General features: G+C 38.1%; 2 protein-coding genes across 2 annotated transcripts; one reads left to right on the forward strand and one right to left on the reverse strand.

Moving 5' to 3' along the window:
• Positions 1-10,977: 10,977 nt before the first annotated feature.
• LOC136773767 (uncharacterized) lies at positions 10,978-12,318 on the forward strand. The gene is made up of 4 exons (XM_066727681.1): positions 10,978-11,138; positions 11,234-11,586; positions 11,667-12,091; positions 12,151-12,318. Exons 1-4 carry the CDS (start codon positions 11,032-11,034, stop codon positions 12,316-12,318), a joined length of 1,053 nt encoding a protein of 350 aa, XP_066583778.1. The 5' UTR covers positions 10,978-11,031.
• LOC136773550 (uncharacterized) lies at positions 11,863-13,313 on the reverse strand. Its single transcript, XM_066727303.1, has 3 exons — positions 13,286-13,313; positions 13,019-13,193; positions 11,863-12,959 (listed from the first exon to the last, which is right to left on the reverse strand). Exons 1-3 carry the CDS (start codon positions 13,302-13,304, stop codon positions 12,614-12,616), a joined length of 540 nt encoding a protein of 179 aa, XP_066583400.1. The 5' UTR covers positions 13,305-13,313; the 3' UTR covers positions 11,863-12,613.
• Between the last annotated feature and the right edge of the window lie 14,665 nt (positions 13,314-27,978).

The following is a 27,978-nucleotide window of genomic DNA, read 5'->3' on the forward strand; positions in this document are numbered from 1 at the left end:
AAAATTATTAATGTCCTAACTGGATCAAGTAGCCAAAGATGCTATATTTGTGGATGTAAACCTTCAGACATGAATGATCTCAGCAAGATTAAAAATTTACCAATTACCACAGAAAATCTAAAGTACGGACTATCAACTTTACATGCGTGGATAAAATTTTTAGAATGCATACTCCACATCTCACATAAATTAGAAATTAAATCGACATCTATTAGAGGAAAAAGTGTAGAACAAAAGAATGATACAGGGTGTAACGAAACGACCGCATTTTCTCGTAACTGGAGGTTCGGGGTGACAAACTGAGTGCACGTGTAAAATTTCGTTCGAATCGTTCAAGGGGTTTAAAAGTTATTTACATTTAAAAATCACCCTTTTTCGGTCCTTTTCGAACGACTTTGATTGCACAATGGAAAGTGAAAAAACAATTGATGAACACCCCAATTAGAATGTAAAAGTTATCGATCGCACGCGATAATACTTTTGCTATTTATTCCATTAATCTGGCTATCAGATTAATTTTAAAAATAGCAAAATCCTTTTTTTCACATTTCCAATTCAATTCAGTACAATTATCATTGATTGAATTTATGGAAAGAGCGAGAAGACGCAATGAAAAGGAAAGTATCAAAAACTAAGATGTCGCGCGAACGCACTGATAATTTAATAGGAAACGCATGAGGGCATTCTTTTTCTACTAACAAAGCTAAAGAGAATGATTCAAAATCAATACATTGATGATAGAGAAAACTAAACTTACCCATTTAACGTTCTCCAAGTTCTTTTACATCAAAGTTTTTAAGAAAGCTTTAAACTGGCTCCTCGATGATTTCCAAAAAGCACACTATCACTGATTTTGCATTTAAAAACTCGCGAATTTAAGCAATTTAGGTATCAACCTACGTTTCTTCAAAACACCGGTTAATTTGACACTTTTGAACTGTTTGAAGTATGCTGAAGAGAAAGAGAGAGAGAGAGAGAGAGACACAGAGAGGAGAAATAATAAGTAATTCGTTTCGACTACTCTTAATCAGCCTACTTCAAACAGTTCAAAAGTGTCAAATTAACCAGTGTTTTGAAGAAACGTAGGTTAATACCTAATTTGTTTAAATTCACGAATGCTTAAATGCAAAAACAGTGATAGTGTGCTTTCTGGAAATCATCGAAGAGCCAGTTTGAAGCTTTTTCGAAAACTTCGATGTAAAAGAACTTGGAGAACATTAAATGGGTAAGTTTAGTTTTCTCTATCATCAATGTATTGATTTTGAATCATTCTCTTTAGCTTCGTTAGTAGAAAGAGAATGCCCTCATGCGTTTCCTATTAAATTATCAGTGCGTTCGCGCGACATCTTAGTTTTTGATACTTTCCTTTTCATTGCGTCTTCTCGCTCTTTCCATAAATTCAGTCAATGATAATTGTACTGAATTGAATTGGAAATGTGAAAAAAAGGATTTTGCTATTTTTAAAATTAATCTGATAGCCAGATTAATGGAATAAATAGCAAAAGTATTATCGCGTGCGATCGATAACTTTTACATTATAATTGGGGTGTTCATCAATTGTTTTTTCACTTTCCATTGTGCAATCAAAGTCGTTCGAAAAGGACCGAAAAAGGGTGATTTTTAAATGTAAATAACTTTTAAACCTCTTGAACGATTCGAACGAAATTTTACACGTGCACTCAGTTTGTCACCCCGAACCTCCAGTTACGAGAAAATGCGGTCGTTTCGTTACACCCTGTATACAGGAGAGAAAGTCTAAGATCCAAAATTTATTATTCCAAAATATAGGTATTAAGGTAGATAAAGTTGTTCAAGGTCGAGGTACAAGTAATACTGGTAACGTAGCAAGAAGATTCTTCTCCAAACCTCAACAAGCTGCTGATGCAACCGAAGTGGACGTGGAACTGATAAGCCGATTCGGTACAATTTTAACTGTAATTTCTAGTGGTCGTAAAATTCACGTTGAAAAATTTGGCGTGTACACGAAACGTACTGCTGATCTGTATGTTAAATTATATAAATGGTATAGAATGCCTCCAACAGTGCATAAAATATTAATTCACGGATCTCAAGTGATAGCAAATATGCTTAACCCTATAGGTATCATGTCTGAAGAAGCGCAAGAGTCACGGAATAAAGATTTTCGATATTATCGTGAACATCATACTCGTAAAAACTCTCTAATTAACGTAACAGCAGATATTATGAATAATCTACTAATTTCATCAGATCCAGTCATTTCAAACCATATAGGACATAAAAATTTAGTGAAAAATGAAATGCCTCCAGATGCACTATATTTATTAGTAAATGCAATGTAGATGAAAATAGCGATTGTGAAGAAAATGAAGAAAATTAAAAGAATACAAAATAAAAAGATTCACTGATTTTTAGATTTTCCTTACACCATTTTTTCTTAGAACGTTACGTATTTTTTAAATAAACAAATAAATTATAACTATAAACACTTTTATTATTTTCTTATAATTTTGTCCGCTTAAAATCATACTTCAGACCACTGTGCGGCGCTCGAAAAGCGCCTGAAGGCCTTCCAGTTAGCCTGGGAGGTCGTCACAACAGGCGCTAGCGTGCCCCCCTCCAAGGATGGAACCAATATTGTTATTACTCTAAATCTGTAGAATTTGACATGTAATTCCATTCCAAAACTGGGAAACGCTGAAAAATAAATTATGAGTTAAATTAATTTATAATTTAATAAGCACACTGGAAATATCTACTTGATATTAAAATTAAATGTTTAAATGTAATAATACACACACACACATTAATTTGATTAAAATATTTATTATTTAAATTTAGAAATTTTTAAATCAAGTACATACGTTATTACGACTATTTGAATTCGAAAATATTTCAATGAAAGGATTTTTTTCTCTCAGTGAGGAAAGTTTGCGTTATTCCACTATACATTTGGCTTTCACGTATATACATGCATACACACTGTCCAGCGAAAAAAACGATCCTTTTTTACATATATACTAAGTTACAAGGAAGCTTAAATTTTACGTTTTCTCTCACTCGGCTTGTCATCAACATACGTTTGAATATGATTTTCTAATTCATAAAATGATTGACTTTAACAATTAAAAGTACTTTGACCGAAATATACAACTAAAATTAATAACGGCCTTTCAGGATTTTGCTATATGCAAAGTAAAGGATTCATGTTATTTGATTGTTGTATAACACATTTAATAATTATGAAAGATGTTGTTATTGCATCACTAACTAAAATTAATATAATATATCTTTATTATAAATATAATTTCTTTTTAACTAATCTCACTTATAACGCTTTACGTTTAATAATTAATTAAATAAAATATTACAATATTGAATAAATTGCTAGAATGAAATAGCCGAAAATCTTCTAAAAGCTATCGTTATAGAATAAAATTTTAAATTTAAATATATATATTGTTTTTTCCAGATACAATTATTCAAGTGATTAAAAATTATAAAATATCTTTTAATCAATCACAAAGAGGCGGTAATATTCCAAAGAAGGGTGTCGATAAACTAACCAACTGGTTATTAAAAGCATGGTGTAATTTGGAAAGATACCTTGTACTTGAAAATAATAATGTCATCCTGAGGAATAAAATTGCTGAATTTTTAGAGCAATCTATACACGTTACACCTGAAATTTTCAGTGATATTGGCTCTGAAGAGAGAAATACCCAAAATTTAGGTTCGTTTTTCATTTTCATTTAAGTAATTTTTAATTAAGCTATTTCTAAATTTATAACAATTGGTATTCAATACATGACACAATGGAATTGATTGAATGTTGGATAAATTTTGTGCAATGTGAATGTTTATTTTTATACACCAAATAATACATTAATGTTTCATATTGGATACAAACCTTTATCCAAAGTAGACTATTATAGTTTGTAGGTTCAAATTGATAATGGAGTACATACTTTTACGGTTTCACTTTATTGACGCGTCGATGTCTTCAGTACGTTTTCTGATGATGATATTGGAAGACGTGAATATATATTGTCGGCTTTCATTCAACTATGAATACTATTTTGATGGAAAATAGCGGTGGAGAAAGAATTAACGACAATTGTAGCCTCTAACCTGCTCCTTTTGTTGGAGTTCTACTTTTATTTTTACAAAATAATATTTCTAACTCGTGACCATCGATATTGACACACTACCATAACACTCTGCCAGTCGTGATGGAACTGGCGACCTTACCATTTAAAGTCTGTCTCAAATGTTCACCTTCAGCGCTCAGATCGCTTATCGGTTTGCACGGTTACATTTAAATATTATAATTGTTGCCTACAATATCAGTATATAAGTCATTATCAGTAAAACTCTGTGGGATTGAAGACAGTTTTCATAATCGAACTTAATTATTACTATCTAATAAGTAGATTTCTAAAATAACTACAGATATTATGCTCCAATATTTATTTTGAGTGATTTCGATTTCTAGATTCTTTCTTAAATGTTAAATATTAATTAATTTTTATTTTTTCATTTAGATAACAAAGATGAAAATATTGCATTACAAGAAGAGGAAGAGGATGAGCTGAACTATTAACCTCTACATAAACATGTCTCGTATTTTTTATTATTTATAATGTTTATGTAAAAATAAAATACGAACAATCAGGCAAATATTTGCAATTATTTTTTATAATTTTTATATTTATGTTAGATTTGTTATAGACAATTGTATAGTTTATACTAAACTCATTATATTAATTATTAAATAAAAAAATTGTTGAATTCTATAAATCACACGTATTAGTTTAATTTGTACTATGCAGTAACTATAGACAATTAAGTAATTAATTAATACAATAGGAACCAAGTATAGAGAAATAGTGTAGGAAAAAGTAATGGTTTCAATTAAATTATTATAATAATAGGGTTATAAAAAGGATATATATTATTCTCAATCCCAATTTTTATATTAGAACAAATTTTTGCTACTCGAATGTCTGAACCTTCGCTGCTACTTCTCTACTACTTTTATAACTTGTGCGAATACAGTAGGGTCGAAGAACAATATCACTTTCGGTTCTACTATACCTATATATATTAAACTCATTATTAGTGTCTCCTAAGTCTGCCTACAACCAAATGAGTACTTTTACGTTTCACTCTAACTATAATGGTGCAAGCAGTGTGCCGAATACGAGTTTAACACGCTAGTAATTATGCGTGTGTATAGTATTAAACCTTAGCTATGTAACTACATAACAATAGCTACAACTGTACCTACAATCTTAACAATTTTATTGTTGATGATTATATTTATACCACAGTTTTCTAAAATTTTGATATCATGGATTAACAATTCTAGTACTCTGTGCCATGTGAAATATTTTATATCATTTTCTTTACATAATAAAATTAAATTAAGATGGTCTACTTTCGATCTAAGATATACTAGCTGGTATATTGGCAATCATCATATACACACCTACTAATTTATGTTTCTTTTTCGATGAACTCAACGGATCACATAGTTCAAACGCGTCTTGATACAATATTATTTTTAAAGATGTTTTGTTTTCATTAAAAAAATGATTTTTAGTTACTATATAACCATCTTTAATATCTGCCATAATATTACTATTCTTGTAGCTAACATCATTATTGTCTAAACAAAGTTGTTGAATATTTTTATTATTTAATATTGTTTTCAAAGTGTCCAGTACAGGTACATAATGATAGAAAGACTCTTTATGATTATTATCAAAACTTAAATTAATTTGCATTGGCATATGTATTTTGAAATGCTCTTGATAGTAACATCTTCGCTGATAAGTATTTCTAAAGAAACCGTTAGAAGGATCAAAAGCTTTTGTTAATAATGCATTGTTTATAACATCTGTTAATAATTGCTTATGTTCTGTAGAGATATCTGTCTGCTTTATTAAGAATAAAAGTTTTTCACTTGTTACTGTAATCACTAATGATAAATGTTCAATTATATTTTGTAACACTGATTCTGGGAGAAAATACTTAGTACTTAAAGCTACAAACAAATCTGCAAAAATATTAAGCTCATTTGTTGTATTTTCAGAATTTCTTAGACTTAGTCCTTCGAAAGCATTGGTTTCTTCATCATTATGTTTAACAACCTCTTCGCATACAGGTTGAACCATTTATTTTTCAGTTTTACCAGGATACTTTTCTCGTGAGTGATGTCTATATAAATGTGACTTATACGCAGTCACAATTTTGTATAAAACCTTGCTAGTTCGACAAGTCAAATAACCACATTTAATTCCCTTTTTGTTCTCTCCAATATGATTGCAAAGATGTTTGTTAAACTCCTGATAAATATCAGATTTAAATTCACATTTGGCTTCCGGACACATATATTGACTAACCAAATTCATCTCAGTCTCTGACCTATGCCATCTAGAGAGATGAGTTTTAAAATTTATATATTTAGAAAGTAGCATCGAACAATTAGGATACAAGCAAAATATTCTTAAATGTACCGAATGCTTATGTAGAATTTGATGTCGATTATAATACTCAATTTTTGAAAAACTTGTTTTACATGCGTAGCATATAAATGAAGCCATATTTGAAATATTTGGATATATTACAAGAAATAGAATATCTTCAAACAGATAATGTAAACTATATTTAAATAAATATGGATTAAATGCGAATGAGCCATTAATTCTGCTATTATTCAATTCTAAAAAAAAAAAAATAAAAATAAAGAAATTACTACTACTCCTTCATGAATTTTATTAGTATTGCTTAGAAATATAGCATAACTCAGTAATAATAATAAATGTAATCAGCTTTAATTAAAACAATTTATAACAAGTAGCCCAGAAAAAGACAGTCTATACTCATTCGAAAGAATTTGCAAAAGATATAAATGTAATGAGATAAACAAATACTTGTTAGCGTAGTGAATAATGTATGTATAATAATTAACTAAACTTTTCATTAGATACCATTGTTTTCTGTATACTGCAAAAGAGCCTCCAGCGCAAACATAAAAGCACCTTTTTCAACTGTACAATATACAATAAGTATACATATAAAGAATTATAGATGATAGAACTGAAAAAAAATGAATAAAAGAATTATTATAACTCTGTTCAAAATATTAAATAAGCACGAAAATTTCATTGAGATTTCCATTTTGTGAAACTAAAAATACTTATTTTGTATCTAATAAAATGGAACTCGATATGAAATTTTAATGCTACCTTCGTATATTTTTAAGCGTTTTGAACAAAGAAACTAATATAATAGATTATGTGATATACGCACCTTGCTTATTAATAAATCCTTTATTATTTTACGACACAATTTGCTCCACTCCACTAAAGAAACGAATGCTCAACAATTTGTAAGTTATAAGAATTTAATATTTGTACACCGTGTAGTTCTCAATGCTACAATGACCGAGTGACTTCGTTTGTTACTATGCGCTTGTACAGTCTTCAATAGTTTTTGGTAAACCCCCACTTAACAAGCTTAACGAACTTTTAACCACTGCGTACACGGTTACGCATGTTTACAGTTTTTTCAACAAAGGTAACAACTTAAAACCAAGCAGTTACCGAATACACAGGCATATAACCATAATACTTTTCAGTCACGTAGAAACTTTTTTTATGTGTGTGTATACATTATTTTAGCACAAAGTCGACACATAAGATCGACTAGAAGCCTATTAATAGCAATAATGACAAATTTATTATACTGTTTAGATTATTTGTCCTTTTAGTCAGAATTGAGTACCTTGATATTTTTATTTGAATTAATATAATTGAATGGTAAAACTCATAGTCCTTTGTCTAATTTAACTTATTTCAGTAAATTGACATTAAACTTATAAATTTACACTGTATATAAGAAATAATCGAGTATTTTTTCTGGTAAAATTAAAATTGGATACTAGCAATATTACATTTTATGGCTGAATTTGTTAATTTGAGTTAAATTCATGATTAATTTTTAAATTTCCATATCAGATTCAAATTTTCCATTATATATAAGAGGCGATTTAGTATTACTGTAAGTAAATTTAAAATTTTACTGTAAAAACACTGCATTTTGTTGTAGTATTCTGTATCTTATGTAAATTGACATTCAATTTTTAAATTTACAGATAATTGGTAATTTTACACTACTTTTACCAGTTAATTGATTGATTTTGTATTTTTTTGCACATTTTTGTAAAATTACACAACTTTTTTTCAGTTCACTTTTAACTGTGTAAATTTTACATTTTTATGTGATGTAACTTTACACGCATTTTTTACAGTGTAGTCGTCTATAGTTTCTTGTAAAAGTGCAATTTGCCTTAGCGATAGAGCAGGAGCACATATGATGCTACAAATTCGTCGAATGAGTAATATAAGCAACCAAACGTCATTTTCAAAATTTTTAACACAGTCAAATACTATTATCGGAAATATTAGAAACAATCTTCGAATCTGACTGGCATTACCAATTAATTTAGAACCTTCTGTTATAAATGGAATCCTACTGTAATTTTGTTCTCCTTGTAATTTTATATTATTTATACGCATATTTAAGAAACTGTAGGTAAACCACTTGTTATGTGTAAAATATTTTATTGCATAATTCAGGTCATATGGAATTATACCTTCAAACAAATCGTGAGCAATGCAAGGAGGCAAACCAGGGTTACAAACGTGGAAATAACCTAAATTATTTAATGGTGAATTTTCTTTTATCCCTTTTACTATGCTATTATTTTCTTTTGCTAATTTACAACATTTATTGTATGTCTCTGGACTACGTTTCTTTTGTATAGAAAAATTATCTATTTTTAATTTACTTCGAGATATGTTACAAAATCTACAAAAATATCTACCAGAAAAACTACCTATGAAACCACCTATTTGATGAGAACCCAAATTGTCACCTACCATTGCCACACGTGCCCCAAAAAAGAAGTAATTTTCATTATTAATAATAAATTGAATGCCTTCATTTTCTAAAATTTTTAGATCACGAATTAATTCTTCTGTTATTTTAAACCAGTTGAAGTGCGTTCAATCCTTTTCATAACACAAAAGAACTAACTGTAAATATTCAACTTTTGATTTCAAATAAGGTGGCAAATTAGCTAAAACCATATAGAATCCTACGAGCTTAAATTTCTTTCTAGCTGTACCAACTGGGTTGCAAACTTCGAATGCATCTTGAAATAATATTAATTGTAATGCCTTTTTTTTAGTTTTAAAAAATATAATTTTTTTTTATAACATTTCCATCACATATATCAGAAAGAATATCTGAATGAATAACTTTATTTGTCGAGCAATGTGATCGAATTTCATCATTTTGCAGCAATGAATATAATGTTTTTAAAATCGGAATGTAATAATAAAAGCATTTTCTTCCTTCTGGAGAAATGCCTAACTCGACTTTTTCTGGTAATATGATCCCGCGTAGAAATTTTAAGTATGGGTGGTATTTGAGGGTACTAACTCCCAAATATTATCCATATATGGGATTTTGTATGGTGTGTGTATGGGAAATGAGACTATCCCATATAACTTACCATATAGATCCCTTATAAGACCCATACAATTTTTTTTTGTACGCAATGCATTCACATATTAATCCCGTACGACGTTGTTTTAATGGTAAACATTTTTATAGTAATTGATTGCTGTCTACTATAGTGGCCTACCATAAACGCGTTTGTGCAACATATATTTACTCTTTACGTATGGACAGATTTGCTGCAAAATAAAAGGCTAATTTCAATGGGAAATTCACCTTCCTATTAAAGTTAAACATAAATGTAGTTGAATAAATTTTCACTGAATTTAGAGACATCTTCGTATCGGAACTACTGATTAACTTTGTCAACATCTACATAACACCATCGATGTTTTTACATCAGACTTTCCTCCCTGCTTGACTTGATCATATTGCCTCTATGCGAGTAGTGTCGAATTTTATTAAATATTTCTAAAATAAAAAGTCTTGAACAATGAGTGAATCGCATCTAAAGTGCGTTCATCATTTTGCCTAGTAGATATTTTGTACTCGTTTAAGTGGAGCTCTGTGATCCCTCCTGGATTGCTATGTCTCTTCTTGAATAGATCAAACAGACTTCAAACGGCAGTAAACTTTGTATCTAAATAATTAAGAAAAAATAGCATATATGAAATTATATAAATACCTCTAATATTTACAAATAAATACAATTTAATTTGGAGAATCTATTTTTTAATAATGAATGTCATGTACTATATTTCTTATGATAAACTGACGTATACAGAATACATTAATTTCTTATGTAATATACAGGGTGTAACGAAACGACCGCCTTTTCTCGTAACTGGAGGTTCGGGGTGACAAACTGAGTGCACGTGTAAAATTTCGTTCGAATCGTTCAAGAGGTTTAAAAGTTATTTCTATTTAAAAATCACCCTTTTTCAGTCCTTTTCGAACGACTTTAACTGCATAAGGGTGATGGCAGACAACTCGATGGAACTGACGCAGCGGCCGTAAACGTAAACATAATGTAAGACAGACGAAGTCGTAAACTTAAGCGGCGAATTTGAATGATTTGATATTGTCTGCCGATGTCTGGTCGAAATCGTTAACGTAATTTTTGCAATTGTGCTAGCTGTTTTGCAAAAATACTTTATTTATATCATTATTTAAGAAAAATATAATTCTGTAAGTAGCATTTTAATAAAAATTAAATTGAAATAATATATTTCAATAGATTTTTTATACCCTCACCTTTATTAGCATAGATATTGTTTGTATCATGCAAAAATGCAATTTCTAGAAAATATGGATGGAGATCTGGAAAATGATATTTTAATTTTATCAAGTTATTGGCTAGCATTCATTTATATATATATTAGAAAAAGGAAACAAAAGCGTTGGTTGAATAGAAGATGGTTAGTAAATCCAATCAACCAGAATAGGCTATCTCAAGGAGATTACAACAATCTATTTGTAGAGCTAAAAAATGAACCACATAGATTTTACCGCTACACAAGAATGTCTGAAGTACATTTTAAAAAATTATTGAAATTAACCGAACCATTTTTACATAAAAAGAATTGGCGAGCCTTTACCCCAGAGTTGAAGCTAATAATTGCTATACGGTATTTATATATTTTTCTAATATTTCATATATTCTATGTACGAGATATAATGTTTTTATAAATAATATATAACACATATATATATACTTTTGAAGATATTTGGCTACTGGAGACTTGCCAAATACCATAGCTCTAGCTTTTAGAGTAGGTGAATCCACAGTAAGAAATATTGTGAAAGAAGTTTGTATGGCCATAATAAAAAGTTTAAAAACAAAATATCTTGCTGAACCTACTGAAGAAGATTGGAAGAAATGTGCCACAGGATATTGGGAAAAATGGAACCTACCAAATTGTGTAGGGTCTATAGATGGAAAACACATTAGATTACGCGCACCACCAAATTCTGGAAGCCTATATTACAATTATAAAAAATATTACAGCATTGTTTTAATGGCTATCGCCGACCACTTGTATAGATTTACACTAGTAGATATTGGTGCATTTGGTGGTAAGAAATTAACAGTGAAATATTATGTGAAATTTTTAAAATGTATATACATACATGTATTATAATTTTTTAATTTATAGGAATGAACGATGCAGGTATATTTAATGGCTCGAATATAGGAATAAATTTAACAAATGAAACCTTAAATTTGCCAAAAGAACAAATGCCTTTACCTAATAGCGAAAATAAAACATCGGCTTATTTTGTGGCAGATGATGCCTTTAAGCTGTCTCATAGAATAATGAAGCCTTATTCCAAACATAATTTAACATATGATGAGAAAATTTTCAATTATAGGATTTCGAGAGCCCGTAGAACCGTGGAAAGCGCTTTCGGAATTTTAAGTAATAAATGGAGAATATTTCATACTGCTATTACTATACTTCCAGAAACAGCAGACCTAATAGTAAGCGCCTCTGTATGCTTACATAATTATATTTTGAAGGAAGAACAAATTGATGGATATAAATCATACAGCAAAGAATCAAATTACCGTCTTGTTCAGGTAAAACAAAAGGAATTGAACAATTTTATTCGGTAAAAATTTTGTTTGAAATATTTTAGCATCCTCCTTGGGTTGAAATTAGTAATGAAACTATTCACGCATCCAATAATTCTGTACTAACGGGTGAGCACCAAAGAACCATCTTAAACAACTTTTTTCAGTCAACAGATGGCCAAGTAGAATGGCAACACGAATATGTGCAGAGAGGGATTTATGCAGACGAATAGATCGATACAAAAATAGAGGATAATGTTTAATAACTATTAATCTGTTAGATTGAAACAATTTTAGTATTAGACATTGTTTGAGAAAAATATTTATTCCTATGTAAATAATTAAAATTTTAATTTAATATTTCTTCTTCCCAACAATTAATGTTGAACAATTAAAAAAATAAATAAAGTATTTCCTTATATTTGCATTTCAACATAAATACATATTTTATACCTTATATATGTTAAATTATTTTGTAGCAACTATATAGTCATCATTATTAATTTATGTATAACATAGTGTATAATATTACTCAATCCGTGCTACCAGAGCATCCATTATCATTTTTTTCCTTATAAGCTTCTCATTATCAGAGAAGGTATCGAACTGCAATTTTAAATATTTCATGAAGGCATCATCTACACTATCCATTTCTGTTTTCTTCTTTTTCATATATTCAGAAATAGTGTCACCCATATTTAAGAATGCAGTCTCTAAAGATTTTGTTTCATGAACTTTACGTCTTTTCATAATATTTGGCTCAGTATCACCTGTATTGATACATTCTTCGTCAAGTACCTGCTTATTACTTTCTTGCAAGTTATTTAATAAATCATTATTATTATTCTTATTAATGCTGCTATTAGTGTAGCTTCTAAAAAATAGAAATTGTAATTCAAATTAAAACAAAACGAAAACTAAATATTGTTTTACCTTCTTCTTTTTACAATCTTGTCCAAAAATGAAAGCTGACGTAAATAAAGAAATGAACTTTGCTTGACAGCTCCACTTCCACTTCTGCATTCAAGAGCTTTTCGTTTTTCTCTGTTGTATTGATCTCTGAGAGAATTGCATCTTTTCTGACAATAAATAGGAGTATACATATCATCTAAAATTAACCAAATATACCAAAGCATTCAAAATAATGTGTGACAAGTTAAATTGCTTTCAGTTAAAATAGAAACTTTGTAATCTAAAAACCTTCATGCAATTCTGTCATTATCGTAGATATCTCCTTCCATGCATTGCTTTTCATAATATTGTCTTTAAAATTTTTATTCTGCTTATCATACAAAAAGCTTCTTTCCTTGTACAAATCAATAAGTAGCTCATCACCAGTTTTTCTATTATTATCTAAGTCATCATCAGGATCGTCAACCGTGTCATTTATTATATCATACGAAGCACTATAATCTTCATGATCCATACTTCTACATAATTTAAAAATGTAAAAAATAAAACGGAAAATTTTAATCAAATCTAAGCATTTTTAAAATTCCTGAATTATAAATTTTAAAATTTACTATATTTCTCCAAAACTAATATTATAACCTAACAGTGATAAATAATAACTATATATATATATATATATTATTTAACGATTTCTGTATAACTTAAGGAATGGGTACGAAAAACTAGTACAATACATTTTTAATTAAAAATGCTACTTACAGAATTATATTTTTCTTAAATAATGATATAAATAAAGTATTTTTGCAAAACAGCTAGCACAGTTGCAAAAATTACGCTAACGATTTCGACCAGACATCGGCAGACAATATCAAATCATTCAAATTCGCCGCTTAAGTTTACGACTTCGTCTGTCTTACATTATGTTTACGTTTACGGCCGCTGCGTCAGTTCCATCGAGTTGTCTGCCATCACCCTAATGGAAAGTGGAGAAAGTGAAAAACAATTGATGAGCACCCAGCTAGAATGTTAAAATTATCGATCGCGTGCGGTAATACTTTTGCTATTTAATTCTTTAATCTGGCTATTAGATTAATTTTAAAAATAACAAAATCCTTTATATTACAATTCCAATTCAATTCAGTACAAGCATCATTGACTGATTTGATGGAAAGAGCGAGTTGACGCAATGTAAAGGAAAGTATCAAAAGCTAAGATATCGCGGGAGCGCAATGATAACTTAATAGACAATGCATGAGGGCATTCTCTTTCTACTAACGAAGCTAAAGGGAATGATTCAAAATCAATACATTGATGAAGGAGAAAACTAAACTCACCCATTAAATGTTCTGCAAGTTCCTTTAAATCGAAGTTTTTGAAAAAGCTTCAAACTAGCTCCTCGATGATTTCCAGAAAGCACACTATCACTGATTTTGCATTTAAACACTTGTGAATTTAAACAAATTAGGTATTAACCTACGTTTCTTCAAAACACTGGAGAATTTGACACTTTTGAACTGTTTGAAGTAGGGTGATTAAGAGTGGTCGAAACGAATTATTGATTATTCTATCTCTCTGTGTCTCTCTTTTCAGCCTACTTCAAACAGTTCAAAAAGTGTCAAATTAACCGGTGTTTTGAAGAAACGTAGGTTAACACCTAATTTGCTTAAATTCGCGAGTTCTTAAATGCAAAATCAATGAAAGTGTGCATTCTGGAAATCATCGAGGAGCCAGTTTGAAGCTTTTTCAAAAACTTCGGTGTAAAGGAACTTGGAGAACAATAATGGGTAAGTTTAATTTTTTCTATCATCAATGAATTGATTTTAAATAATTCTTTTTACCTTCGTTTGTAGAAAGAAAATGCCTTGATGTGTTTCCTATTAAATTATCAGTGCAGTCGCGTGACATCTTAGCTTTTGATACTTTCCTTTTCATTCTATCTTCTCCCTCTTTCCATCAATTCAGTCAATGATACTTGTATTGAATTGATTTGGAATTGTAATGAAAAGGATTTTGCTATTTTTAAAATTAATCTAATAGCCAAATTAATGAAATAAATAGCAAATGTATTATCGCGCGCGATCGATAATTTTTACATTCTAGTGGGGTGTTCGTCAATTGTTTTTTCACTTTCTCCACTTTATTATGCACAGTTAAAGTCGTTCGAAAAGGACCGAAAAAGGGTGAGTTTTAAATGGAAATAACTTTTAAACCCCTTGAACGATTCGAACAAAATTTTACACGTGCATTTGGATGGTCACCCCGAACCTCCAGTTACGAGAAAAGGCGGTCGTTTCGTTACACCCTGTATATAATAATATATCGCCGTAGTTCAAACATCACATATACTTTCTGTCTTAAAGGTAAACTCCAACTGATTCGTTACATAATCAGCATCTCCATAAATGCACAGAAAGGGGTACGTTAGTCGATTGCACACTGTATAATTATTAAAATTGTTATTAACGGTGAAATTAAATAAGATGAAATATTGAGTCGACTGCAAGCAAAGTTTGGAGATTATATCCTACCAAAATCTCAAGTTAATTATTGTGCTAAAAACCTTAAAAATGATCAAGGTATATTAGACAAGATAAAAAACGATTCTTTGAAGCCAACGATTGTTTCGTCGATTTTCTGTTGATTTTCTACTGTATCTTGGCCATTATTATTTTTCTTAAGATAACAAAATCATGAGATTTGTTTGGAAGGATCGGGTCGTGAGTAGGTATAGACAAATAAGACTGTCTGACTCCTATGAAGGTGCACTTAAAATGCTTTATTTAATAAATTTAAAAATTGAATTGCACGTTCCGCAGCAATCCACCTATTAATATTCGGCCTACTGCGCAAAAATTAAAAAATTCAGCTTTCCGTAGGAAAAAGATTGAGATAAGTTATCATGTGCATACTCTATTTGATGTCACCTTCATATTCTACATCCTTTGATTCATTGGTGAATCAAAATTTTATAAATATGATTTGTGCAATGAACTTATGTACCTGCCAATATTATCCAGAAATATCCCTTATTCATTTTCTATATGATTAATGGGCTCCACAATATACCTATTATTATCTACCTTTATATAGAAGCAAACACAATTCAGATTTTCTACGTTTACAACGCTGATGTCGGTTTTGTGTACAATACTATGTATGTAGTTAATTTTTAAACTATTAGGACCGAAATCAAATACTTCTTCAATTAAATAATTTTGACATTTTGCGAAAACGCTTTTATCTTTGCATTCGCAAAATATCGAGCAATTACAATTTGAAACAATAATAAAGTACTTAATTTGACAAAAATATTCCCCGTTACATAAACAATATTTGGCAAACGTTGATTTTGATTTTAAAGAACGGCGATAAAATTTAGCACAATATAAATAATTATCTTTAATAATTCTGTAAGCTTTGAAGCAATTTCTACCGTGCATATTGAGATTTACCATTGCTTCACGATTTTCTGAAGTGATATCGTACGGTTCATTTTTCCCAATTACAAAAATACTTTCTGTTATTTGTAATCGATTAGAAGCAAAATTGAACTTTTTACAAAACAAAAATGAATTGTTATGTTTAGAAAAGTTATTTTGTATAAAAGCGAGCACATTCTTTAAATTTATCAGTGAATTGCATATTTGTTGTTCTGGCTGTTTTCTTCCTTTAATTAATTTTTTCAGTTTGCCATTCAAATCTTCGAATGGAAAACAGGATATCACCCACAATGGGCCAAAGTCTTTTACGCAATCAGGAAGGTGTAACGAACAATGTAAATTACAGGTCATATGATGCTTACCGTATAAATTTTCAAAGTCAGAAACAAATTTATGTAAATTTTCAGATGCAATATTTATATCTTCACTGCTTACTTCATTTTTCATTAATAAATATATGGCCGGTACAAACAATTTGTAATGATTAAAATAATCTGGATTTAAAATATTTGCCAAAATTGGAACAGAATAATAAAATAGCCAGGATTTAAATTCCGATGCTTTCCAGTATGCTAAATGTTTACCTACTCATCTAGGAAATCTGTTAACAAAAGATGGAGGTTTAATGGCATTTAATTTACAATCAACGATTTTTAAATGTTTGGAAATTGAAAACGCTTCATAGGAATATTTGCTATCAAACCAGTAATTTAAAATATTTTTTGTTACACCTTCGAACAGACAATGCATGGAGTCAATGGTCGTAGTTCTTATCATTTTATAGACTACAGAAGTAAGTACTGTATAACCTTTGACACCATAAACTGCCGATCTACTAGTTACAGCTTCAGCAGCGTGTAAAGCGGTACCACTCTCAGAACGTAATTCATAAATTTCATATGGATACACCTGAGTTCCATTTAACCTCTCTCCTTCCTGTAAACATTTTTGGCAGCCAAATTTACCATTGTACTGCTTCATGTTTAAGAAAAGAGCTTTGCAGGTAGATCACAGGTCCCACAAATCACAATTACTCTCACTACTACATTCGTATTGTCTAATTTTATAGCAATACCCTGATACAACAATTTTAAATTTTCATACAACGGTTTCAAAAATAAATATGGTAAAGGTTTCTTTTCTCCAAATCAAAAACCATAGAATATTAAATTTTGAATTTTATACCTCTCTTTATATGGTAATTCATTTACTGTAAATACGAATGGCCAAAAATTAAATTTTGAGGAACGGAATGGGAAAACCCCATCAGTATACCACGTCAGGGAGAGGTTAAATTCGTTACTTAAAATGCCATTATTTGAAGATAATTCTTTGTAAATGTTAGAATCATACATGTCACTAGCTGCATTAGAAACCGTTCTTGTATATCTATATTTAATATTTTTAATAAACTCTTTTTGCAAAAATAATTGTTGCAACTGAAGAATAATGGGTATTTCTATAAAATGAGATTTATTGTCAATTTCTGGACAATTTTGACAATTTTGTTGCTGATCAATGGAACAATTACAATTTTCGCAATAGAAATGCTTCTTAATAGGCGGTTTATATAAATCGTAACATGTATGTAATTTATAAATGCTTTTGACGCACTTATTATATTTTGGGCAGTGCAGATTATTTAACTTTAAAACATCTGCTAACAATGCTTTACTAATATTATGGTCTGTAGCTAACGATAATATTGCACATGCACTCTCTTTAATCGTTAATGGAGCACCTTCATATAAAGGATCTTCTAAAGGTTCATAATTTTCTTCTTCCAATAGAGATTCCTCATCATCCGTAGTTTCACCGCAGTTGTAAAATACATCTAAGAGAGAAAATGTGCGTATAACTATCATTTTTATTTAAAAAAAGTATTGCAGTAAAAGAAAAAATTTAACAAAATAGCGAAACTGCAAGTAACAGCCAGAGTTAATAGTCACGCGGTTAGATTTAGAGGTGGAGCAAAAAATTTGATTAATTTTTGAAAACTGTATAGCCTTGTAGCAAATTAAAGGCTAAATAGATTGGTATTAGTTTCAATAGGGTTTCCAAATTCTTTAAAATAATTGTTTAAATCATCAAACATAAAACGGAAAAATTGTATTTTTTAATTATGTATTAAAGATTTCAGACAGGAGGAAATTTATATATATTGTAACTGGGGTGTCACAAATAATCCGAAACACTCAAATATTGTCTGTGGAAACCACTTTATTCCACGAAATCTCAAGGAGGGGGCCTCCCGCGATGCTCACGCACACTTATTATACGCGTATACACTGTTTTTTCGGGTTCTCACTCGGGGAATGCGGGGAGGGAATTATTCGGGGGCGGACGAAAAAGAAAGGGGGAAAAGGGGTGAGCAGGGGTATACGAGGAAAGAACTTGAGGGAACACGGCAGCGACCACTCCGACCACGATCTCCTAACTCCACAAATCCCAAGTCGGGACCACTCAATAATCCGAAGAAGGGGCCCGTATTTAAAAGACGAAGCTCCTTTCAAAATACGGCGACGACCCTTCTGTTTCTCTTACACAATAAATGAGAGAGAGCTCGGCGCGGCGAACAGTCCTAACTCTAGAACAGAAGTGGCCCGGTCCTTGGTTCTTCGTTCGTCCTGGGCCCCGGGTCCTTTTCCTAATTCCTAGGATTTCATTATTCTTCAGGGCAACAGCGCATGCTCTCGATCTATCAGTCAATTATCACCTATCAAATTGACTGGGATCCGCATTCGCACTGTTCCCTGGGTTTCGTAGCGTCTCGGCTATCCGTGTCGTCTGCTTCGTAGCTTGGTGAGGTCAGGGCGGGGCTCTGCGGTGCGGGGTCGGCGAGTAGTGGTCGGGGAGTCGGGCGGTCGGGGAAGCGGTAGCCGTGGCGCGGGGATGGCGCGGGCACGGGAGATCGCAGCTCGGCGCGCTAGCGGCGCGGCGCGGTAGAGGAAAGGAATGGGTGGGGCGCTCAGCGGGGACTTGCGGTGAGGGGACGGTAGGAGCGTCGCGTAAACAGTCGCGCTCAGCGGGAAGGTTAGAGTGAGAGGGAATCATAAGTGTTTGGGCATGGGAGCGTAGAGGATAGGAGAACAACAGTTTTCAAGCTCATGTTGGAGCAGAGGAGACTTATGAGTACTAGTTTTAGCCTGAAATAAAATATTCTTAATTTCTATCATCCTATTTACACCTAATCCTACAAACATTCGCCCAATTCCCAATCATACCATTTCCTAAAAACATCTACTCTCTTTCCGTGGTCGACACTTACAATATTCCTACATCGGAAAACTACATCGTCGCTCCACGGAAGGTTCATCAGGCTACACACACACATACACATTCATACCGGGGGGATCGCAGGAGGCGCTAAGGGGGACAGGAGAAACTAAAAGACCTATGCATTTCTGTAACGTGTATTCTACCACGTTACAACTCCTCCCCACTTAGCTCGGACCTCGGGGGGGGGGGGGGGGGCAATCGGCTTGACACTTATCTAAGCTATACTTAACTATTCTTATTCTAGTGAGGCATCGACGAGAGGGATCCCCTTAGACAATTTTCTTAATTTTCTATAAAAACCCCTACTATAGGGTGCGAGCGGGGGGGGGGGACAATATACAGGGGGCAATATACTTAGAACTACTATATACAAGGTGGTTTTCTGGAGGCCGTAGCCTCTGATTCTATACAATCTTATTTTTATGGCGTCTTACGCCTTTACTTGTTCTTGGACTCTAGCGCCGCTGCGCTAGGTCCAGGCTGCCGAGACCGAGTAGCCAATTACACAAATTTTTTTAAGGGTCCTATTGGACAGAAGGGAGAATCAGTGGGGTCGTCCACCGATCCGATACTTAAAGATAGTATCCTGTGATACTAAAGAATAAAATTAATACAGGGGCCACGACTTAGGGGACGGGAGGGGCGAATCCATGCGCGGCGCGGGAACCGACGAGTGCTAGTTCGCGAAAGAGACAAAACCGATTGCTGCAACCCAGACGCTGGTCGCGCAACTCCAACCACCGCACGCTCACTCACAACAAGAAAATGAAAAAAGAATTAAATGTTTGGATCTTACCTGGACAGCGTGGCCGGCGATGAGCTTCTGGATGGAGGAGTGGGAGGCATGCATGGAACCGGGGGGCGTTGCCCCAACCGGGATATCACTCCTATTAATTAATTGGCTTGTCCAAAGCCGCAACAGCTCGAATCGGGGAAAAGGGGGGTGGACATTCGCGAACTAGAATCTATATATGGATGGGACAGGCGCTAATTTCCGGAATTTATTGCGACGGACGGTACGAGAATTCTAGCCCCCGGAGGAGATTACTAAGCCGCGGCTCGATGCTTCTTTTCCCGGGCGACCTTCGAGGCCGATCATACACGATACATCCCGCTATAAGCGCCTTATTGTCCTCATCCTCATCTGGAATTTACTAAAGATCATTGTTCTAACGCCGGTGGCGTAATCTGGGCCGATTGGCGGGGTCGTCGGGGAGGGCCTGGGTTTGGGGCAGACGGGGTAGACGTGGCAGGGAGGGCGATCAGGGGTGCGTTCAGCACGGGTTCATCGGGGTTCACCGGGCGGCGGGGCAGTTACTGTAGTTCTAGTGGTACGAGCGACACTACTAGAAGAGAATAATTGCTGCTGCCAGTTGGATGATCATCGACGTTTCGGACCAGCCTGGGCGAGTCGGAGTCGGGGGTTTCTTAGGGGTGGCTGGGAAGGGACTCGGGGTCGTAAATGAATCGGTGATCGGGGAGGAATAGGAGGTAGCGGGGGAGAAGATCGGGGCGGTATAGGCGGGGGACTTCGGGGCGGTATGGGGGGAGGACGTTGAGGCGGCTCGGGCACCGGCGAGGGCTCCCTACTGGAGCGCAGTCCTGCCGGTCTCGTTCTTTTCCTGCGCTGAATCTTCGGTCCGGTGGTTGGTACTGGGGGAGAGACGGAGGTGGGCGATTCGGTCGGGGGGGTGAGTCGGGGGAAGCTGCGTGGTAGGGTTTCAAATCCTTGACATGGACTCGCGGTACTAGAGTACCATCTTCACCCTTAAGTTGGTACACGGCGGGGGATAGGACTGTCTCCACGGTATAGGGACCGATAAATTTAGGGGCGAGTTTGGAGGTGAAACCCTGGGTGCCGGACGAGAGTACATAGTACTTCCGCAAGACTTGGTCGCCCACCTGGAATGTGACGTCCCGTCGTCCTTCGTTGTATCGGGCAGCTTGGCGTAGAGTGGCCTCACCGAGGTTTTTCTTGACCAAGTCCCGCAAGTGTCCTAAATTACGCACTCTGTCGGCCCAGGTTACCGTGTCTCGGGGCTCGTACGTGATCGGGGAGGGCTCTTTCATTAGGGTCTTAATCGGGAGGGGGTGGCGGCCGAAATTGAGGAAAGCGGGGGAGAATTGGGTGGAGCTCTGGGTGGACGTGTTTAACGCGAACTGGAGGGCTTCTAATTTTTTGTCCCATTCCCTGTGATCTCCGTCGACGTACATCGCGAGCATGGTTTTAAGGGTACGGTTAACGCGTTCGACGGGGTTGGATTGGGCATGGTAGGGGGGGGGGGTGGTGATCTGGGTTATTCCGTACGCTTCCGTTAGGGCCTTGATGTCCTTGTTCACGAATTCCGTGCCGTTATCTGTAAGGAAAAACGTCGGACAACCCCAGCGATGAATGATAAGAGAGGAGAGGGCCGAGGCAATGGATTTCCCGTCCGCCTTCCGCAGAGCTTTCAATTCGACGTACTTTGTGAAATTGTCCTGAAAGACCAACAGATATTTGTTTTGATTCTTACTCTGCGGAAGGGGCCCCATTATATCGGCAGCTACCAACGTCCATGGTTCCTCCACTACTCGTTCACGCATTAATCCCGGAGGGCCTTGGGTGGAATGTTTGTGGGTTTGGCAAGGGCGACAGGTCCGAATATACTTCACGACTGAGTGGTATATTCCGGGCCAGTAAAAACTTTGCGCAAGGCGGGCATAGGTCTTCTCTATTCCTAAGTGGCCTGACTGGGGAGGATCGTGTGCATCGCTGAGGGCTCTGGGGCGGCTTTCGGGGGGCAAAACTAATTTCCACGCATTCGTGTCTTCTAAGGCGGGTTCGATTAGGGGGTTAGGCCGATGATAATATAGTTTATCTTCATGGACTCGCCAGTCGGGGTATTTCCAAGGGGCTTCGCGGACGTTTTTTAATCGGGTGAGGTACCAATTATTTTGGGAGGATCCGATAGTGGCAAGGGCAGTGGTCAGGGAGGGGTACATACGGGACAGGGCATCGGGGACGACGTTAGCTGAGCCTTTGCGGTGTTCAATGGTCATGTCAAAGGATTGCAAAGCCAGCGCCCAGCGGGCGAGCCTTCCGGTGGGATCGCGCAGCCTCTGCAACCACCGCAGACTACTGTGATCAGTTATTACGCGGAAAGCCGTACCCTCGATGTATGGACGGAACTTTTTTACGGCCCACAAGACCGCCAAACACTCTTTTTCCGTGGTCGAACAGTTCCTTTCTGCGGGGGTTAGCACTCGGCCCGCGAACACCACCGGAAGCTCCGCTCCCTGGCTTACTTGGGTTAGGACCGCACCGATCGCAGAGTTGCTGGCATCGGTCTGGAGGATGAAGGGTTGGGAAAAGTCGGGGCGAAGGAGAACGGGGGTGGAGGACAGGGCGGACTTCAGGGATTCAAAGGCAGTCTGTTGGTCCTTCTCCCACTGCCAAGGGGCATCCTTCTTCAATAATTGGGTCAGGGGGACCTTGAATTCGGAGAATTTGTCGATAAATCGGGCGTACCAGCCCACCATTCCTAGGAAGCGTTGTAATTCTTTGACAGTTCTCGGGGCAGGGTACTTAAGAATCGGGGCAGTCTTTTCCGGGTCCACTCTTAAGCCGTCTTTGTCGATTATATATCCCAGATAGCATACCTGCTGGCAGCACAATTCGCTCTTCTCTGGGTTTACTGTGAGATTCGCGGCCTTCAATGCCTTCAACACGGCTTCCACGTATTTTGCGTGATCTTCAAAATTCTCATTTACGACGATGATGTCGTCTAAATACGCAAAAACGTGGGTAGACCATTCCGGGCGTATTAATCGGTCCATCAGGCGTTGAAAAGTGGCGGGGGCGTTGGTGAGACCGAAGGGCATGCGGGTGAATTGGAATAGGCCAGCTCCGGGGACGGTAAAAGCGGTAATTTCGCGGGAATCGGGGTCAACGGGGACTTGAAAGTAGGCCTGGCTCAGGTCGAATTTGGTGATATACCGGGCAGTGCGTAGTCCATCTAAAATGGCATCTATATTGGGCAGGGGATAAGCGTCCTTTTTCGTCACTCGGTTTACGTCTCGGTAATCGATGCAGAAGCGGAATTTTCCATTGTTCTTCTTAATAATCACGGGACAGCTACTCCATGCGCTACTGGACGGTTCTATTATTCCAGCGGCCAGCATGTCCTGGATTTCCGAGTGAGCGACTTTGAGCATAGCGGGGGAGAGGCGACGGGGACGTTGTTTGATGGGAGGATGGCCTTGGACGTCAATTCGGTGGGATGTAAGGGGAGTAGGGGGGAAGGCTTGGTCGGGGGTGGGCATGAAGGTTCGGCACAGGGATTGCAAGGTCTCTTTCTCGGACGGGGTAGGGTCTATCAGGGCTAGGCTGGCGAGGGTGAGGTTCACTAGGGGTTCGGTGGGACCAGAGGGACGGAGGGGTCGGGGAGAGGAATTCGGGGTTCTCCAAGTCAGCTCGGCGAAGTCCATGGTGATTTGCAAAGCTTCTAGGAAATCCACTCCCAGGATGCAGTCATATCCCAAGGCCTTGCACACTCGAATTACTAGAATCTCGTCCTGGTCGTCCAGTTGGAAGCGGACTCGGGCTTCTCCCTGGGCCGGTTCCACGGCTCCGTTAGCCACTTGGATGTAGGCGGTGATTGGTCGTAGATGGTTCTTCAAAATTTCGCCTAGTCGACGTCCGAAGTAAGAACGGGCCGCTCCACTGTCCAAGAGAACCGGGAAAGTGTGTTGGCCAATCCGGAGCGTTAAAAAATATCGGGGGTCCTGTTCTAAGGGGGTCGCGGGGGAGAGTTCGGGGAGGGAATCGACAGCGTTTCGGGGACTCTTGGAGGGGATGGTTACATCGCCGAGTCCTAGCGATTTCCCTTCTGTTCGTTTCCCTGAAGCTTGCGCGTTTTGCAGTTGGGGCAGATCTTCGTGTACGTGCCCATCTGTCCACAGCTATAACAAAATTTCCCACGAGGGTGTGGGCACATCAGGAACCGATGTCCAGGCTGGTGGCAGTTCCAACATGTGTCTTGAGGGGGGCGGGCTTTCTCCATGTCCGGGTCTCCGGTGGCGGGACTTCCAGGGAGGGGTAGATTTGGGTCTAGCGGGGCGGTCGGGAGCGGGGGAGGGGTTATTTTACTCAGGGACTTTACGGTTCTTTCAGGTTTGGTTTTGGAGGGTTTAGCAGTAGGGGCAATCGGCAGGGAGAGGTGACGGGTAGGGGGAGGGCTGGGAGGAAAAGTGATTTTGGGTTCATGTCCTTGAACTATGGTTAGTTCGGCTTGGACTGGAGCAGCGGGATTGCGGGGGTTGGTGACATAGTTATATGCTTCGGAAGGGAAAAGGGAGACGGACGGGTGGGGAGGGGCAGGATGTTTGGAGCGGTCGGCTAGTCGTCGTGTATCCACTCGATGACACTCGATCAGCAGGTCTTGAAAACTCCTTAGTCCTTCCCGGGCGATCTTCTGGCGGTAAACGGGCAGCAGGTTGTGGTAGGTCATGTCTAATTGGTGTTCCAAATCCATCGGGGGGTCCATTCTCTCCAAGATCTTCCGTATCTTTATCACGAATTCAAGGGGTCGTTCCTGAGGGCCTTGCGTCCTGGCTTCTGCTTCTCGTCGAATAGCGTGGGCGGGGTGAGAAATGGCAAAGCTCCTGGAAAACGCGTCGAGAAAATCGCGGTATCGAGTCCATGAGGGGCTTTCGAGTCGGTACCAGCTCAGGGCGGTACCGGCAAGGGCAGCGGGAAGGGCACGAAGGACGGCATCTTCCGTCAATCTTCTTCCTCTAATCAATTCGTTCAGTTCGGCTAAGAATTCCCGTGAATCCTCGTCGAACTGTCCCGTAAAAATGGGCATATACTTGGTTAGACTGTCCCACGCACGCATCTCCGGGGTGAGGGTTTCGGAAAATAGGGAGACTTCCGATTGGAAAGGGTCCAGGTTTCGAAGGGTAGTGTTTGATAGGGGTAGGTTGGGTCGGGCAGGGGTAGAAAGAGGTGGGGGGAGACGAGGGGCTCTAGGCTCTGCGTTGAAACCTACTGGGTATGAAGCTTGGCGTGCCATTGGCGGCGCCGCTTCATGCTGTTTCGGTCCGTGCAATCTAGAGTGGTGAGGGGGGTGAGGGGTGGTCGGACGGGACGGGGCCATAGTATAAGTACTATGTAAAATCGAGGCTGAATTCCAAAGAAACTGAGGATTGCGGGGGAGGGGGGTGGAAGGAGGGGGGGGGGGGTTGAGGGGTAGAGCGGTAGGATGTAGAGGGTGGATGCGTTGACAGGGTTGTGGGCAGTCTGCGGGGGGCTGGCACACGATCCGGGTTGCGAGAAACCTGTAAACGGGGCGGCTTGGGCGGTAGGGGAGGAGGGTGGTCATCGGCGGAGGCTAAGGGTACATTTTCATATCTGGGCGCGGAAGTACCTGTAAACGAAAGGGGGTGGAAGGGGTTCGACCGATGTGGCGGCGCAGTCCATGCCGAATCCTGAAAACACGAAGAATTTTCGGCAATGGTCGTCGCGACCGGAGAGGAGAAACTAACCACGGGCCGACGGGGTTGGCGGGTAGAGCGGTGAGGGGTGGGCGGAATTTCTTCCAAGGACAAATCTATTAATTGGGGTTCGCGGGGTTGGGTCGACTCGGGGGGTACAGTAGAAGCGGGGGGGGGGGGTGGGGGTTGGTTCGGTTCGGGGGTAGCGGGGGTAGCAGGGTTAGCAGGGGTAACAGGGGTAGCAGCAGGGTCCAGTATCTGGTCACTCGGGGATAGGTCATAATCAGCTGAAAACGTCAAAGTCGAAGGGGGTAAACTAAGGCGGTCCGGCGCGAGCATCGAATCCCAATAATAAGAATCCCCGCTAATTTCACTATCGAAGGACTCGGTTTGATTCCCCGCGGCCCTTACGTCCATGTCCATCTCCCAGGGGATGGACATGTCACCGAAAAAATACCGCCGACGAAACCTGAAAAGTCGATCGCGAAGAACAGGGGGGGAACCGGTTAGCTCGAGCCCGTATGAACGTAAAATTAAAAGTACGACCTGTAAAGGGAGGACACGGACCACGTCGCGATAATTATTTAAGAGGGAATCGGAAGGAGAGGGAATACTGAAGCTCATCACCTACCTTATTTCGCCGACCAGGCACTCCCAGCTGTCCAAATCCGGAGGGGGGGGGGGGGGCGTCGGGTCTGGCGGTGGTGGCGGTGAGCGGCGGCGGCGAGAGACGGCGGCAGCGGCGGGTCGGTACGGCAGGGCAGAGCAGCAGCACGGCGACAGTTTTCAAATTCAAAGTTTTCAAATTCACTAAGTCACTTCTCAAAACAAACAAATCCAAGAATATAGCACTCGTCCGGTCACCCGCGACACGACGGAGCGCGGGAGCTCGAGGTCGAAGCAACGGTCGCCCTGGGGGGAGGGGAGAGGGAAAGGAAAACCACTAAAGAGCGAGAAACCGAAAAAACCCGTACACTCGCGGGCAATTGAACACTCCACTCGCGGCGGGGCCCCACGTTGGGCGCCAATTTGTAACTGGGGTGTCACAAATAATCCGAAACACTCAAATATTGTCTGTGGAAACCACTTTATTCCACGAAATCTCAAGGAGGGGGCCTCCCGCGATGCTCACGCACACTTATTATACGCGTATACACTGTTTTTTCGGGTTCTCACTCGGGGAATGCGGGGAGGGAATTATTCGGGGGCGGACGAAAAAGAAAGGGAGAAAAGGGGTGAGCAGGGGTATACGAGGAAAGAACTTGAGGGAACACGGCAGCGACCACTCCGACCACGATCTCCTAACTCCACAAATCCCACGTCGGGACCACTCAATAATCCGAAGAAGGGGCCCGTATTTAAAAGACGAAGCTCCTTTCAAAATACGGCGACGACCCTTCTGTTTCTCTTACACAATAAATGAGAGAGAGCTCGGCGCGGCGAACAGTCCTAACTCTAGAACAGAAGTGGCCCGGTCCTTGGTTCTTCGTTCGTCCTGGGCCCCGGGTCCTTTTCCTAATTCCTAGGATTTCATTATTCTTCAGGGCAACAGCGCATGCTCTCGATCTATCAGTCAATTATCACCTATCAAATTGACTGGGATCCGCATTCGCACTGTTCCCTGGGTTTCGTAGCGTCTCGGCTATCCGTGTCGTCTGCTTCGTAGCTTGGTGAGGTCCGGGCGGGGCTCTGCGGTGCGGGGTCGGCGAGTAATGGTCGGGGAGTCGGGCGGTCGGGGAAGCGGTAGCCGTGGCGCGGGGATGGCGCGGGCACGGGAGATCGCAGCTC

The sequence above is a fragment of the Prorops nasuta genome, unplaced genomic scaffold, assembly GCF_024137725.1.
Source record: "Prorops nasuta isolate Cenicafe-Biocafe unplaced genomic scaffold, Cenicafe_Pnas_1.2 PNAS00005, whole genome shotgun sequence".
NCBI classification, from domain to species: domain Eukaryota; kingdom Metazoa; phylum Arthropoda; class Insecta; order Hymenoptera; family Bethylidae; genus Prorops; species Prorops nasuta.